This window comes from Cryptomeria japonica, chromosome 5 (genome assembly GCF_030272615.1).
Source record: "Cryptomeria japonica chromosome 5, Sugi_1.0, whole genome shotgun sequence".
In the NCBI taxonomy this organism is placed as follows: Eukaryota; Viridiplantae; Streptophyta; class Pinopsida; order Cupressales; family Cupressaceae; genus Cryptomeria; species Cryptomeria japonica.
The window spans coordinates 61135453-61152920 of NC_081409.1; the positions used below are offsets into that span (position 1 = coordinate 61135453).

Below are 17468 nucleotides of genomic sequence, written 5' to 3' on the forward strand. Positions count from 1 at the left end.
ATTGATTGAAACATATTTAGAAGACTTGTTGGAAGCTTGATGTATCTCACTACAAGTAGGCCAGATATTATGTATGGAGTCAGTTTGATATCTAGATTTATGGATACACCTAAGAATTCGCATTGGCAAGTTGGAAAGAAAATATTGAGGTATATCACAGGGACAATAGACTATGGGATATTGTACTCCACAACAAATAATTTTGAATTGACAGGATATACAGAGAGCGATTTTGCAGGGAGCATTGATGATTGAAAGAGTACTTAAGGTTATGCATTTCATCTTGGAACAGGAGTTGTTGCATGGGAATCAAAGAAACAACCTATAGTGACTATTTCATCCGCAAAAGCAGAATATGTAGCAGGAACATCAAGGGCATGTCAAACAATATGGATGCGAAGGATCTTGATGGACTTAAAGCATGATCAAAAAGAGTCAACAAAAATCTACTGTGATAATAAGTCAGCAATTGCACTATCAAAAAATCATGTCTTTCACAAAAGAAGCAAGCACATAGACACAAGATTCCACTTCATCCGAGAATTGGTTAATAATGGAGAAATCAACTTGACGTATTGTAGATCTGAAGAACAATTGGCAGACATATTCACAAAGACATTAGCACAAGAGCAATTTGAATATTTAAGAGAAAAGTTGAATATTGTAAATAGCAATGTAATTAGTAGAAATTAGGGGGGAGTGTTAGAATAGTCTGGTAATTTTTACCAGTTACCACCACCAACCTGCAATTAATGCCTAGTCTAGAAACATCAAGTCTAATCTAGAAGAGTCCAGAAAGGATGGCCAATGAAGAAGAATGAAAAAATATGGAAAGATCCTAAGGCAATAAATACTAGATCAAGATTAAAATGGATGGCCAAGATTAAAATAGAATCAAGGGCCATGATCGTGCCACCTAAACCATAATTAGGGTTTGTTATTCCAAAATACCTAATTTATTGCGAAGCATTAAATGACTAACAAATGGGAATGTGATATCCATTTGGTACAAAATACGAGGATAAATCCTCCAATAGGAAAATTAATGCCACATATGATGATAACAATCTTTCTTCTAGAATCAAGTTGCCCTTATCCTTTTCTCTTTTTGCAAATTCAATGAATCTGGACGTTATTGATTCTATCTCAGTAATAAGTTTTGCTGGTAGATTTCGAAGTGATGCTCCACGTAACTGATCTCGCTGAGACTGGAGGCGAAGGTAGTATCCCATTCTTGCTTGTGATCTTTCGTCTTGCTAACAAGTAATTCGAATGAAAAGATGGAGTCTAGCTGTTGCTATGAAGGTTGCCCAAAAAAGGTAACTCTTAACTTTTTCCATCAGCTCCTCTAGTACAATGTCAACTTCTTTCTTCTTTTATTCAAGAATAATCTCTGCTACTTCGAGGATCTTATCATGTATAGCGTTGATAGCTTGATCCACTTGTGCACATCCTGTATTGCTGACCTCAAATATGAGTCTTCTGACACGAAGAAAGTTATACCACATCTGAAAATTAGGCGACTACGCTTCTTCATGCACTCCTTCATCTATCAATGTCTGCCTTGGTGTAGTCATCATCATCTGCAATATGGGAATGGTGAAGTCTCTTGTGTTAGTAAACTCATCATATGCCACCTTGAGTCGCTGCATCTTTTTGAGGATTTCCATCACTTTGTGAAATATTCTCACCAATTCTCTAACGAATGCCTTCGCCTTCCTGTATGTCTTGGTGATCCATGCTTCCATCAATTGTCCGGATGCCTTTATTCTCTCAAAATCTTCATCTGCATCTGGTGGTGGTAACAAAGAAGTGGATGGATCTCGTTCCCTTAATGGAACTCTGAGTTGCTTAAGGTGTTCTCTTAATATGTTCTCGTTCTCCAACCTATTGCTCTTCTCAACCTCTAGCTTGAGCATAGTGATAACTGTTTTGACTGTGTCATTCATATCCTGTAATGCTTGATCGGTGGTGGGAGGACCTAAATTGATGGTATACTTATCAAATTCTTCCGTTGTGATTTCATTTTCTGGCTTGTCAACTCTTGGAAGAACAACCTGTATGACTCTGGATCCTTCTTCATTTCGTGTTATCTTTGACATCCTGGTAGCGTTTCTTACTTACTGTTCTTCACTCCTATCCAAGTCGCTTCGTAGATTGAATGTATATTTCTCTTCTACAATCACCTTCTTTGATAGTCTCTCTCTTCGCCAAACAGGTATAGTTGATCACTCCTCTTCAACCTGTATTTCTTCCATCTATTGTTCCTCTCGTGGAGGAGATGTCTCTTCTTGTTCATCATCTTCTTCAATGTACACGTACATATCACTACCTAGTTTGTCATTGGCTGGCTTAAGTGATGCTACTATCTTGTGCAACCTGTTATTTCCCTTTATCTGTGACAGCTTAATTTATCTCCATCTGATGCACGGATGAAGTACTAGAAGAAGGTCGTGGTGCTAAGCTTGACATGTGCTTCTTCTTTGGTTGCTCTTTTGCATCAATTCTCTTTTGCCTTGATTTTTTGGAATGAGATGATTGGGCTGTATTTTCAGCTTGACTTTCATCTTCTGCATCGTCATCAGTTGATTCCTCTTTTGCCATCATTCGAAATGTTGGTTACACATGCCACCATTTTGCAACATACATATCTGCCCCTCCACCCATCGCTTGGCATTGAGTAATACTGGCCTCATTAGTTCCCTCAAATCTGTGACTTCAATTTCTGACCAATTCACCTTTATTTCCTTGTTTTTCTCCTTTGCATAGGATGGCAAGAGATGTCCCACACTTCCTTGCGTTTGATTGGGAAGATCAAAGAACCGAGTGGCTCTAATAATTTCAACTGATAGTAGTGAATACATCTTCACTCTTATTTTAGAATCATCTATTGCATTCATGAAATGATCCTCTAGCTGCGAGCGATGTGCATGCTTGCTTCCATTTGTCTTTCGAATATTGCCACAAGGGTCAAAGTTGTCTCTCGTGATGTAGGGCTGAATGTGGAATGTCATCAATTACTCATTTATCTTCTCAGCTGCTTGCAAGGACGGACACACTTCTATAGAATTTCCCAATGTAGGAGTAAAAGAGATCTTTGTCATGAGCAATCTTGAATCCTTATATAAGTGAATTTAGGGAATTGTATGAACCATGCGCCAAACTTCTTGATCAATGTTTGTGCATATTGAGATAGTCTTTGATGAACGGCACCCTACAAAGTCCTTGTGATGTGCATAGTGAATGCGTCATACGCTCTCCTGTAATGTGTCTGATTGAGGTAATACAACTGGAGATACGAATCGCATGCTCTGAACTGCCTTGGCTGAGTGCCAACTGGTCCAATCAATTCACTCTTTTCCCAGTGACAGGATCTCCATGAAGTAGAACATCCAAGATTCAAATTGGAAAGCTTGTGGGATGCGGAAACGCGACTAAGGAGTGTGAGAAAATCGCCAAATTCTTCCTTGAAGTCAATCCTGTGAAGCTTTGGGAGCCTGGATACGCTTTGCCTGCTCTTTGATAACCGATAGTTGCTGACTATCCCAAGGCATGTATCTGGATTGTTGTCATAGATCGCTGTTGCGCTTTTACGGCTCTTGTATACCATGTTGCGAATTGAGGTATTTGGAATGCTTCGGAAATTGCCTCCTCAAAGAGGTAAGCTATGTCTCTCCCATTCGACATGGTAATCACTCTTTTATCAGGATCATAGTGTCTCGCGCATTCGAAAATGAGCTCGTTGCACTGTGTTGCTAAAGGGGAGCCGGCTGCCTTGATGATGCCGCTTTCAATCATCGCCTCCACAGGTCCTGTCAGCCTGGTGGTGTAGAGCGTGCCTTGAAATTTCTTCATGTCGATGCGCCCAAGATTCGTGTCACCTACGCCGCCCCAATATGATGTGATCTTCGACTTGACGATGATGCTCTTTGAGCCCTCCTTGATCAGCGCCCGTGATCCTGCCATTATGGGCCTGCGAGAATTGACTAAATTAGTGTCACGTAATGGCATTCGCTTGCGAATATGTAATTGATTATCGAGGCATGAAAACCTTAATAAAAATCTTGTAATTCTAAGTCATGTCTTAACCATTAACTAAATATAATCATCTTAAATAAATAATAATCCTTTCAAAATACTCTAAGACGATCAAAATGAAATAAAGAAGGCTATTGTAATCAAGATCATACAATAATCGAACTAGACAAAACTTAATCAGTGTAAGACGAAATTTGATCAAAGATGACTAAAGAAGCTTATCTCAGACCTGAGATTACTGATATACTGATCTAATCGCCTCTTATAGATATTTTGATCAAACGCAGTGATCAAAATAAATGTAAATTTGCTGCCACTAGACAAAAAGTGCTGTCACCTCTATACGAATTCATTGTCTTTCTGTTGTTTCTGATAAGATATTCACCGATAATAACCAATCTGCTTGGGGAGTTTTGTTAATAAAGTTAATTTCGCTGCCCCAATCATGACCAGTGTCAAAATCGATCTTGGTCTCAAAGATTGTTAAGAATTATTTATCGTTGTCTATACAAGTCCACCACTGAATATCGCCTGAGCCACCTTGCGAAGCTCACTATATAGCGATCGCGACCTCCTCTAAATTGCTGCCAAAGACGTAATTTGCTGAGAGATATAAGATAAATTTGATGTAGTTTGGGAGATCCATTTCATCACTTTCAAATGAAATCGCTGTCAGAGATAAGATCCTTGTGTGATTCGAATTCGGTTTTGACCAAAATACGATCTGCAGATGAAATCAGAATTGCCACTTATGAACGTATTGGAATCGCTGTCTTTGTTATATCTTTGGTCGATAAGAGCATGATGCTCTAGTTGTTGCTAGGATACTAATCGCTGATGAAATATGAATTTCCGATCAAAACTCAGAATCATTGCTTTTCAAAGTTGAATTCACTGCGCGATTTGTATACCATGAAACATCTTTGAACATGGATCGCTGAGTGATTAAGAACTGCTATTGATCCAATTCTGATCGCTATGGGGACAAGGTGAGTGCAACTTACTTGATCAAAGATGATCAATTTGCATCATATCTGATCGCCTTGGAATGAAGTCGCCATCGTTGAATGATTCGCTAATGTAGGTGATGGAATTTGATGCCACCAATAACTACTGAGCCTAACTTGCTGATGTCATCTGCAGATTTGGGTCGAAACCTTGCATCAAAGTGATCTTCGCTAGTGATTCAAATGTTGTGGCTCAAGTTGCTGATGTCTTTGATGGAATCGCTGAGTGCTCAACAAAATCGCAGTCTTAAATGGATGCTCTCTGTAGCTTATGAATTCGCTGTTTCCACTTAAAAATCGCATCCTTTGATGGTAGTGTTGGCGACTTTATTTTAATGAGCCACGCTGAGCTTTTGATACCACCTATAAAGCTTGCACTCGTATATAGTATCTTATTAAATGCCTCACATCATCGTTTTGAGTACTCGGTTATGCTTGCACCCATCATGTGACACAACTTCATTTGTGTACGCATGGCCATCTTTGTGAAGTTCGATTTGCCAAATACAATGTTCGCCACCTTCATTAAATAGAGATTTGCGAGTTAGCCGCCTAACTGATTCTTGTCGAATCAACACAAGGGACCGATGAAAAGAAATGAACTTGAGCGGCCCCTCTTTTCGTTCTATGCTTCGTCATTTTGTAATCTTCGCCAATCTTGGTTTTGTTCATCAAATTCAATGCATCTTAGAGTTGTATTGTGGAGATTCCAAGCCTTGTAGGTTGATCAAGCAGTTTGCATCGTATGTATTTCCATTCGCCACCTTGATTAAATATCCTCCAATCAATCATTGTTAAAACACATCGAACTTAAACACAAAATGTCTCATATTGAATGCCCCTTTATTGATCCATTGAGTCATCATGTTGAACGCAACGTGAAGATACTGTTAGCGCAGTTAACTTCTCGTGCTTACCGTGATCCACGAAGCATAGATTACACATGCTCTCCTTGTATAAGATGTGATTTACGGAGAAGCATGAATGTATGCTTGTTTGCTTGCACATTCTGTTTGCTCCCGTAATTTATGGAGTAGTGTGTTTGCATACTTGAACGTAAGCTTAACCAAGGAGTTTTATCTTTGCCACTTCAGCTTCTTTTCAGAAATTTCGTGCATATCATGTATAATTTCTGCTCCTTTGATCTATATAATTTGTAATTCATACAGATTAATAATAAATTGCTATAATTTGGTTTTGCTTCTTTCTTTTCTGCTAGATCTATTTTAGTTTGCAGGATTAGCTGCAAAATTCTACATGGTATTAGAGCTAGATTGCTAGAAAGAAGAAGCATCAGACAAATTTATGAAGAATACCATCATCATGGAAGCTGACGTAGACCTCTGTTTCTAGATGCATGCATATTCTTTCCTTAATTTTTGCATTCTCTTTGTTTTTTTTCCTATATTGATTCTTTAAAACTTGTATGTGCTTTGCAAGAACTGCATGACAAAGATCTGGAAAATTTGGTGCTTTGTAAAAAAAATGAACTTTTAGAAAGTTTATATGTGGCTTTTTGTTAATGCATTTAGTATAGGTTTCTTTGAATAAGTTTCCTAAATGAATAGAAGATTAAAGTTGCTATGCACTCTTCCTTCAATTGACAGCCAAAAATGTTCTTTTGTTCTAAATTCCTGTCTACATGAGATTTCAATGTTGCAACTTTGTTTGCTCCTAGAGATTCTTTCTAGCAGGGTTCCTGACTACATGAGATTCCAAAGTCGCATCCTCGAGTGCTTCCAGAGTTTCTTTCTAGTGGGACATTATTGAACATTGGATCAACAATGGCATCATCCCAATCAGAGGTCTTCTTTGCAGTTCCTTAAGCTTGGAGCACATTTCAGAGATCAGTTTTTGTATTCAGATGATCAGTTTCTGTATTCAGAGATCATGTACTTGTTTGTTCATGCATTTGAACAATGCAAAATATGTACAACTGCATTTTTCAAAGTATCCTAGAGGTACTCATGCAGTGGTTTTTATGATTCTGTACAATCCCATTGCAATGTGGATTCATCGACAGTTGCAACTTTCTTCTTTAGTTTGAATAAATGGTAAGGAGTTTCTCTCAATTGGGTTTTCTCTTTTCTTCTTTGTAATTGGGTTCCAGATCAAGCTTTGTTACGAGGACCCAAATCTCTCCTTAGTTAGGCTTAATGGGGGATGTTAGCGTAGTTAACTTCTTGTGCTTACCGTGATCCACGAAGCATAGATTACACATGCTCTCCTTGTATAAGATGTGATTTACGGAGAAGCATGAATGCATGCTTGTTTGTTTGCACATTCTGTTTGCTCCCGTAACTTATGGAGTAGTATGTTTGCATGCTTGAATGAAAGCCAAACCAAGGAGTTTTATTTCTGCTACTTTAGCTTCTCTTCAGAAATTTCATGCATCTCATGCATAATTTCTGCCCCTCTAATCTATATAATCTGTAATTCATACAGATTAATAATGAATTAATACAATTTGGTTTTGCTTCTTTCTTTTCTGCTAGATCTATTTTATTTTGCAGGATTAGCTGCAAAATTCTACTGATACGTCGCGTAATGCAAGTGTGGCGGATAGTGCTCATAAAGCGCTTGCGAGGTAGTATTGTTTTTCTTCATTGCATTGATTTCGTGACATCATTGCGTGACACTCCTTGTTCATTTCTTCATTCTTTGTTCGACGCGCAACATCTTTTTTGTTAAATAATTAAATCTTCAATGCGTGACGTGCGCGAGGCATGACAAGCGCAATGCTATCGCGTAAGCGCAAAGGCTTTGCGTGACATATGTAAAATTTTATGATAAGTGCAAGAGCAACGCGTGACGAGCGGATGACAGCGATGCGCAAAGGCAATGCAGGACGACTAAGTGTAATAAGTACAATGTAATGTGCACAAGCAACACACGAAGCGATGCGCGATGGCAACGTAAAGGTGAAGCGCTAAGGCAATGTGCGGGAACGACGCAACATCGCTGCACGACAACAACGAGACATCGTTGCGTGACAGCAATGTGGCATCGCTACGCGGCAACAACACTACATTGTTGCACGACGTATGTAAAAGCAAAGCGCGATGTATGACCATGCCTTTGTCAAAATTTTTGAATTTTGGATTTTTTTAATTTTTAATTTTTTTTTGTATTTTTGAAATTTTTAATTTTTTTGTATTTTTTAATTTTGTAATTTTTGATATTTTTAAATTTTAAATTTTTTTGGATTTTTGAAATTTAGACACACATTAAGCTATACTAAACTAAGACACTTTTAACATCAACTAAACTAAGAAAAGAGGGGTCCCCATTAAAATGGGGCGATGTGTGATTTGGTCACGACAGTGATCATATGATGAGGAATAAGGAATTATTTGTTAAGATCTGAAGTGAAATAAATGGTTTGTAATAGGTAAATGAGTAATAAATGTTTCGAGAAAAAATGGTCAAAAAATAATTAATTCTTGATATTTATTTTGTATCTAGACTAAAGCATAATCTTGTAAGTGTTGGACAATTAGTATGAAAAGGTTATAAACTATCTTTTATAACTATTTTTTACGCTATTATAGATATTTTTTAAAATGACAGATATATTACAATAGTGGAAATGACAAAACATTAGATGTTCTCTCTTTGAATTCAGTGCATCCAAGGAGAAGAGGAAGTCAATTTTAAAATATTATATCTGAAGCAATCATGAGTATGACATTTGAGGTATGGGCATTTACATTTTGGAGGTTTGAGTTTGTTATAAATGAAATGTTATGTGAAACGTTTTCCTTCAATAAACAATTAACCAATGTATGTGAAAGTTGCATTTTGTCGAAACAACATAGAGAGAGCTTTCCTATATAAATCTTATAGAGAGCATGAACATAATTGAAACTAGTTCATAGTAATTTATATGGACCAATGCAAACTCAATAATTTGGAGTTACTACTTATTTTCTAACCTTAATTGCCATTTTTAGCAAGAAGACTTGCATAGATTTTCTGAAGAAGAAGTTTGATTCTTTTAAAAAATTGAAAAAAATCGAAGCTATGGTGGAAAAGAAAAATGCTCATTTCTTCAAGGTGCATAGATCTGATAGAAGAAATGAATATATATCTAATGAATTTTTAGATTTTTACTGATATCATGGCATCAAAAGGAAGTTTATTCGACAGTACACACCACAACAGAATGGTGTACTAGAGAGGAAGAGTAGAACAATTATGGAAATGCGCAGAATCATGTTGAAGCCAAACCTTTTGTAAAATGAATATTGGGTAGAAGCAGTAGTATGTGCTATGCATTTTCTCAATAGAAATGCAAGAAATGTTGGTGTACGCGTTTATGTTGTGCACGTATTCTCAAGTTTACTTAAGAATCAACATTATTCTAGATGCACACTGTTGTATATTAGTTAATCAGATTAGGTATCATTCTTTGTGCTAGAGTGGTTATACCTTCTCTTTTCTTTCATTGGGACATCTCTGCTCATCACTAGTATTTTACTCTCCTGATTTCTGCTTTATAAGCATTGGGTTGTACATTTGTAAACATCTCATTCTCATCAATGCATTGTATACATTGATTGGTGAAATTGCTTGCGGTTGCTTCTCGTTGTTTGGTGGAGGCTTAATGTTTGCTTTGGTTTGCAGCACAGACCATTGGGTGTGTCAACACGATATCAAAACGATTGTGACTATAGCCCCTTCCTGCTCAGTGAGTTTTCACCAGGTCTAAGATCCAGTGTTTTTCCTACAAGAACATTGGTTTATCGGTTTGTTTGGCATTGTCATTCGGCAAAATCGATTTTTATTCCAGGATTATTGTTCAGGTTGCTGTGGGAGTCGCATTGGGGATCGTCTCATTTCTCTGTGAGTTGGCCATTCTCTTTGTAGAGATCATTGGCTGTGAGGAAGCCCGTGTCTGCAGTGAATCGACTGTTCATTTTTTGCCGGATCTCAGAATAGCTTGTTTCGCTCTAGTTTTACATCGAATTGGATTGTTTTGAGGGTTGGACGGATCCTCAACTACGAAGATCTTTAAGAAGTTCAAGAATTTGCTACAAAAAGTGGGGATTTGTGTTATTTTCAATGTTCTGGTCATTCGATCAGCTTTGAGATCTCTGTTGGCGACAGACGTTTTTTTTCCTCCTTGCATTGTGGTCTGTGAGGTACTTCATAACAGGCTCGTAGCATCAAGTTCTCCTTTGATTGTGCATTCATAATCATTGGTCGGCTTTATTGGAAGGGAGATCATTTTTTATCATTATTGAGTGGTTTCATTGTGAGTTTAATGGACATATTTATAATTTGATAGTTTGACATTAGTGTAGTTTGAGTAGTAATTTTTGTATTTAATGTAGGTAGTACACTCTCACCAATACTCTATGATATTTGACATAGATATTGCAGAGTCTCAACAATATTTCATAACATTTGAGATAGTTGATGCAATGTCATAATTTGTGAGATGCAACTTGGGTGCAGTAGCCTTACAATTGTAAATGTGAATCAATATTTTATTTTTACAATTATAATTTGATAGTTATTGTTCATTTATGTTTTATGGATTAAATTCTATGATGACAATTCTATTTTTGTGATGATTTTATATTGATAATCATTACTATTTATTTTGGAACTAAATACTTATTTAGTAATGTTTGAATAATATGTCTTTTTAAAATGGGTAGGGGCCTTATCTTGAATATAAGTATTCAACAATAATAAGTGGGCACATTTCAACTTTGGTAGTGTAAAGTATGGAAAATTGAGAGTTAGCATTTAAGATAATAAAACCAATAACTAGCCCAATTCACCTACTTATAATGAATGAGGGTTGAACCGAATACATCTCGATTCAATCCTTGTGGGAAAGAGACTGAAACACTGATTGGATTCAATTGGTTGATCATGATATGCCCTCTTAGTTGAATTTGATTGATTATGAATTTATGGCAAAACAATAAATTATTAAAGCAATCTGACATAAATAGTAAGCTACAAATATTCCATTGAGCCACAAATTTTGTTCTAGGCAAGACAAGATGTGTTGGACCTGTTCCCAAAAGTTAGGCTAGATTTTTTAGGACCAGGGAGCACAAAATCGCTCTGGTCCCCAAATTTGCCACTGTTCGAAAGCTGACTTGTTTGTCATAATTGACTTTGTCGGATTTCTTGAGTATAGCTCCACAACTATTTCCTGTACATAGAAAGAAATGGAAAACAATTTGGGAATAGCGGTTTGTCTTAGGTCAAACCCCTGTTTTGGAATTAACCATAAAATTGAATTAACAAATGTAATGAAAGATTGAAATAAAGTACTTTCCTTTTTAGGGAAAGAGTGAATTTGAAATGTAATGCTTGAAACCACAATGTTTTTTTTCGCTCAAAGCTTTTAGGGATTAATGTAGGATGTCCTCATAAAACATTTATTATGAATGCCATCTTCAATGCTTGAACTTGACTTCATGTTTGCTCCAATGCGTGATGAATGATTGTTTGCTTTCTCAGTTGAGGTTGCTAGGGTGTAGATCTTGATTTCTATTTTTTAGGTTTTAAAATGAGAGGGGCGGACCTTCTTTTATAATTCACCATCGAAAATCAAATTGAATTTTCGCAACAGACCAACATGGGATCCAAATTCTCTCCCATCAGTGATGACCGTTAGGGGGGTGCAATTTTGGGCCCAATTAAGAGACATCGGGCGCAGTACATCCTGATCAGTTGGAGTATGACACCAAGCATTCTCATGGTAAAATACGAAGTTACATTGAAAGACTTCTATGAAGATATGAAAGAGACAAGACACAGTAAGCCCTAATGGACTTTAGGATCTCACTACTCTAATATCAAGATAAAAGGGACAACATAAGAAAGGAGAAGGAGAGAGAATATGACTACACTAGCCTAGTAAGATTTGCTTACTATGAGACATGAACAAGAAAAATGTCATATTACAAAGCAAAAGACTTTGTTTGCAAAGTAACTCGAGTATGAAATGTTGGATATTGCCGCTGCTAGGATATGTTGTTGTCATTGATGTCAACATATTTATGTGTTTTGGTGTTGCATTTGGTTTGGTTTGGTTTGGTTATGAGGATATTTGATTCAATGATGAAGTATATCTACTTCATTCTTTATTGATTCCATGATGATATGTGGTGATTTGGTCGAATTATGGATTCCGGTATGGAGTTTAGTTTTCAGTGTTCAGTGTTTTGGTATTTGATCCATTGTGCTCGGGTCTGATCATATCTTGAGTTGTGGATTTGGGGGAGTATTCGGCATGTTCATGTGTATATTCATTTTAGATGGTTCATGATTTGGTACTCCACAAATTATCTTTCTAGTCCGAATTGCTGTTGTTGAGTGTTCTTGAGTGCTAGTGTGTTGATTGATGAAGATTTGAATAAGTGGTGTTAGTGCAACGATTTCCGATGGTTCTAACATGCTTCTTGGTGTTTCTTGGTCGTGTCCTATTTGTTCTGGTGGTCCACATAGATCCTTCTGCGCGTTATTAAAGATCTTTTGGGTTCGGTGATATTGTTCCTGTTATGTGGTTATTTTGGTGGTATAGCGTGTTGCGGTTGATCTTGGCGAGATTTCTGGTGGTGTTGCGTGTTCAAGGATTTGATTTAGGTCCATGCTATGTCGTCTATGGCATTGTATTGGTCCGCTTGTTTATTTATGTATTGTGTGATATAATTTTATAATTAAGGGTTGAGGGTCTGGCCGACCTTGCAGTCAAGGTTGATGAATTGTATAAATAAGTGTTAGATTCACATAATTCATGCATGGTGGTTGTGTTTGCATTATGAGAGAGTAATGTATGTGTGCATAAGCAAATTTATCCTTCGGTATGGTGTATTGAGCAGAGGTTGTTGTAGGGCAGACAAATGGGCTTAACCGAAACTGTCATAAGGCATTAGGAGATGATATTCTTTCAGTCCATCTTAATCGGATTATACTCCGAATATTGTTGTAAGGTCGTGAACCTTCGCTAAGGGTTGTAGCCTTCTGAGTAGTGAGCTCTAGGCACTATGCTTGAATGGATGTACATTCCCCATTGTTATTGTGTTTATCTTTATTCTTGTTGCATTTGATGAGATGTGAGATTGTGCTTAATTTTTTTAATCGGGTGAAAACTGATTCACTCCCCCTCAGTTTTCCTTCATTGTTGTTGCCAACATGAAAAACATGTCATAGTGTGTGCGAAAAGTGTAAAATTGAGCGGAGTGTATGCCCCGACATTATAGTGAATGCATACGCCTTATCTGGAGCAATTGTTTTTGTTAGAATAATATTGTATATTATTAGTGTTAATGGTAAATAATGTAACTGACTGTTAGACATCTTAAATGTCTATAGTAACAGATAGTTAAAAGTAGGTAACTTCTTTAATAGCTTAGATATTTTGTAATTCCTATAAATGTATATCTTCCCTCAGTAAATAAACAAAGTTTTTATCAGTGAATCATCTGTGATTTTCACATGGTATCAGAGCTAGGACACAAAACCCGTTTTTCAAAAAATTATGTTTTCGGCTAGAGCTGCCATAAAACCCTTCTACTAGTGCCGTTTATCTTCAGATCGACAGCTAGTGTTTCTGATTCGATGTGATTTTTTGTGTCGTTTGTTTTTTAGAGGTTTTCAAACGTTTTTTTCTAGGTCTCCGTCCGTTTTTGCCTTGCACGCGTTTTTTCAGATGTTTTTTTAGAAACAATGATTTTTTTCACTTCTGTTTTCTTTTTTTCTTCGCAAAAATCGTGTATGGAAAACTGTGATTTTTTTGACTGTTTTTTCTGGTTGTTTTTTCGTGTCAACTAGGGTTTCTGGCCTCTGTGTGATTTTTTGCAATTTTTCTGTGTTTTGTTGTGGCTAGGGCACGTTTTACATAAATTTGTTTGTATTTTTTCTGCAATTCGCTTGAACCTAGGGTTTTCAAAAAACCCTCTTTTTTCGGCACCTATCAGCTTCATTTTTTGGGTCTGAAATTTTTTTGATGGTTTCTGCATTATCAGCTAGGGTTTCAACCTTTATTTCATGTCAATTTTTTTTCAGGTGCAATATCTTTGTGGGGTTTTCGAAACCTCAATTGGGTTGCTTTGAAAATTTTCTGGGTCTTTCGAAACTTTTTTGCCTCAAAAACCGTGCTAGGGTCACTTTCTGGTCCAAACTCTGACTTGCTGATTTCTTTGAAAACCCTCTATTTTCATCTATTGGTTTTTGTCTCTTGGAATTCGTGCCTTCACCAGTTGGACCTCGGGGTTCGTGATGGCATCTCTGACAAATATAATCCTTGAAAATAGCCATAAGTTCAACAGCGACAACTACAACAGTTGGGAGCAGCGTATGTTAACAATTTTTGAGTATCGATATCTTGATGCAGTTGTTCTAGGCACGTCTCAATATCCAAACACTATCAAAAAAGATTAGGACAAATGGGATGATCACAACTGTGAAGTTGTAATGCTCATTAAACTTTCTGTAACCGATAAGGAGTTACCTCAGGTATTGTTCGAGAAAACAGTGAAGGAGATATTGGATCATTTGAAGATTCTTCATGAAACCTTTGACAAGAGCAGAGCATTATTCCTCAAGAATATGCTCTTCACGATCATTATGGATGAGAAAACATCTCTTTAGGAGCATCTAACAAAGATCAACGATATTAGCGACCAACTCTAAGCTATTGCCTGAAAAATGGAGGAAGAAGATAATGTGGTGGTCATTACTCTGAAGATTCTCTCACGTTCGTATGAGCATTTAATTGAAAGACTCAATATCAGTTCCACTGACATTGATTTTAAGTTTTCCGATTTCAAGCTTTTATAGCAAGATCGGTGGCGCCAATGGTTTGGAAGCAGTACCAGTTCGACCTCCACTGTGCAAGCGTTCCCTGCCAAATCTTCTTCGAAGAACAAAGGGAAGGCTCAATCTTCTGAGTTGAAAGGCTCTGGTTCTTCTTAGGACAGCAAGAAGAAGAACATTCAGTGTAATTATTGTCATAACTTTGGTCACATGAAGGTCGAGTGTCGAATTTGATTGGCTTCTGAATAAAAGAAGCAGGGAGGGTCTCAAGAGAAGGCAAACATCGCAGAGCACTCTTAGAAGAAAGAATTTGTATTCTATGCTTTGATGGCCAAGAGAACAGCAGATCCAGTCCACTCTTTTTCTCGGTATATCAATTCAGGGGGTTCACGACACTTTAGTCATCGTCATGATTGGTTCATGAAATTCGAACGATTCTCAGATTTAGTAATCTTTGGAGGAGGAGAAAAGTACATAGTTGTTGGTAAGGGCAGTGTCCAGATAAGCTCAAGAGGTAGAAATTTATTTTTTCTTGATGTCTACTATGTTCCAGGCATGGAATATAATCTCCTCTCTATTAGTCAGATCATGAGGCATTCTCCTCAATTAGATGTTGTGTTCAGTTCGTCCATCTGTAGCATCGTTGATAGGAAGACTCGTACTACAATCGCTACGGGACTTGAAGATCATGGTTTTTATAAACTTGTTGATTCTCAAGAGCATACTTTGGTTGCTAGGAGTACATCCATCAGAACACTTTGGCAACAACATTATGGACACTTAAACGTGTACTATCTCTCAGTTATATCGGGAGGGATTGGTTGCTGGTCTACCTCAGATCCAACCTCAAAATCATGGAGTTTGTGCAGCCTGTCAAGCTGGGCAGCAGCATTAGACACCATTATTGGATGGTGATTCTTGGCGAGCCTCCATGGTCCTTCAATTGGTTCACGCTGATGTATGTGGGCCAATGGACACTCCATTTGTTACTGTTTGCAGGTACATCTTGTTATTTGTTGATGATTTCAGTCGTAAAATGTGGGTATATTTTCTGAAAAATAAATCAGATGTGTTCAGTACATTTCACCAGTTTAAGGCCTTAGTTGAGAAAGAATCTGATTCTTAGATTGTCACTCTAAGGTCAGATGATGGGGGGGAGTTTTGTTCCAATGAATTCTCTACATTTTGTGCTACACATGGCAGTAAACGCCCACTCACCACACCATACACCCCTCAGCAGAATGATGTCATTGAACGTAGGAATCACATCTTTACTAAAATGGCTCATTCTATGATAGAGTATCGCAATGTTCCTAATAAATATTGGGCTGAAGCAGTTTACACTGCAGTCTACCTTCTGAATTAGTCACCTACACATGTCGTTAAGAAGATGATTCTTGAAGAAGCCTAGTCATGACGCAAGCCTAAAGTGGGCCATTTGAAAGTCTTCGGTTTTACGACTCATGTATGGATTCGAGACGCGAAGCGTGCTAAGCTAGATTCAAAGAGGCAAACACTTATGTTTACTGGTTACAACGACAACCACAAGGCCTACAGGTTAATTGATGTGGAGACAGGTCATCTAATTTTCAGTTGTGATGTTGTGGTTGATGAGACTACTAGTCCATTCATGCCTAGTACTCCTAGCCCTGCAATTCCGTCTATGCAGACTTCTGATGTTGGTGTTCGTCTACCTCTTAGTTCCTATGATGGGAGGGTTTTTGAGAGTTTTGAATCTAAAGATGAGGAATCTACCTATCTAGCACCACCTGATTTGTCACAGGATTTGCATCCAGATGACTTTGTTCGAGAAACTCTAGGGGATATTGTTTTTCCAATGCCAAATGGTGGTACTTCTACCCTCAAGCCTAAATGGTGGGCGAAGATAATAGGAGATCTTCGTGATGATGAGCTTCTTGAGGATAGATCAATTGACCGCAAGAGAAAGCAACAAAATACTATCAGCTTTGCACTTATGGCCAACATCCACAACATCCATGTGCCCCAGACATATTATGAGGGTAAATGCATTCGTGAGTGGGAAAAGGCTATGGAGACATAATGGGTTTACAAAGTCAAGTATCATGCAGATGGTACTTTGGATAAGTACAAGGCCAAATTGGTTGCTCGAGGTTTTACACAGCGGGAGGGCATTGACTACGAGGAGACTTTTGCTCCTACTCCCAAGGTGAGTACAATTCGTCTTCTTCTCGCCATTGCAGCTTAGTCTGGATGAAAACTTCATTAGATGGATGTTAAGATTGCATTGCTCAATGATGACTTGCAGGAAGAAGTTTATATGAATCAACCTTTTGGCTTCAATGTTCTTGGTAGGTTTTGTCATTTTATGACACCCTTGGTCCATCAATCAGAACCGATCAGAGATACGTTCTATGGATCAGCGCTGCCTTAGTTGATCAAAGAGAAAACAATGGAATCATGAAGTGTAAAGTGTTGTCTTGCCGGAACTCCGGAACCCCTAGGTTCCCAAGTTCCTAAGTCTTCAACCCTAGAACTTCGAAACCCCTAGGTTCCCAAGTTCCTAAGTCCTTGACCCCGGAACTCCAGAACCCCCAGGTTCCCAAGTTCCTAAGTTTTCTCTTCCTCAAACCCGGAACTTCGCAACCCAGCTTCCCA

At 37.7% G+C, this 17468-nt stretch overlaps 1 protein-coding gene across 23 annotated transcripts in view; it reads left to right on the forward strand.

The window, feature by feature from the left end:
• Nucleotides 1–17468, forward strand: part of LOC131032791 (uncharacterized) — a 207053-nt gene that overhangs the window by 91022 nt on the left and 98563 nt on the right. For 4 of the 23 annotated variants that reach the window (XR_009372515.1, XM_059221237.1, XM_059221235.1 and 1 more), the window contains 2 exons: nucleotides 9672–9750; nucleotides 9851–10560. The exons of 1 other annotated variant lie outside the window; for it this stretch is intronic. Coding sequence is in view for 4 of the 22 variants with exons in the window: in XM_059221237.1 (XP_059077220.1) it covers nucleotides 9672–9750; nucleotides 9851–10027 (256 nt within the window). In the remaining 18 variants the exon portion in view is untranslated. Of the gene's footprint in view, nucleotides 1–8670; nucleotides 8742–9671; nucleotides 10561–17468 lie in introns of those variants that run through there. 18 more of the 23 variants (XR_009372509.1, XR_009372511.1, XR_009372510.1 and 15 more) reach the window with 11 other exon arrangements.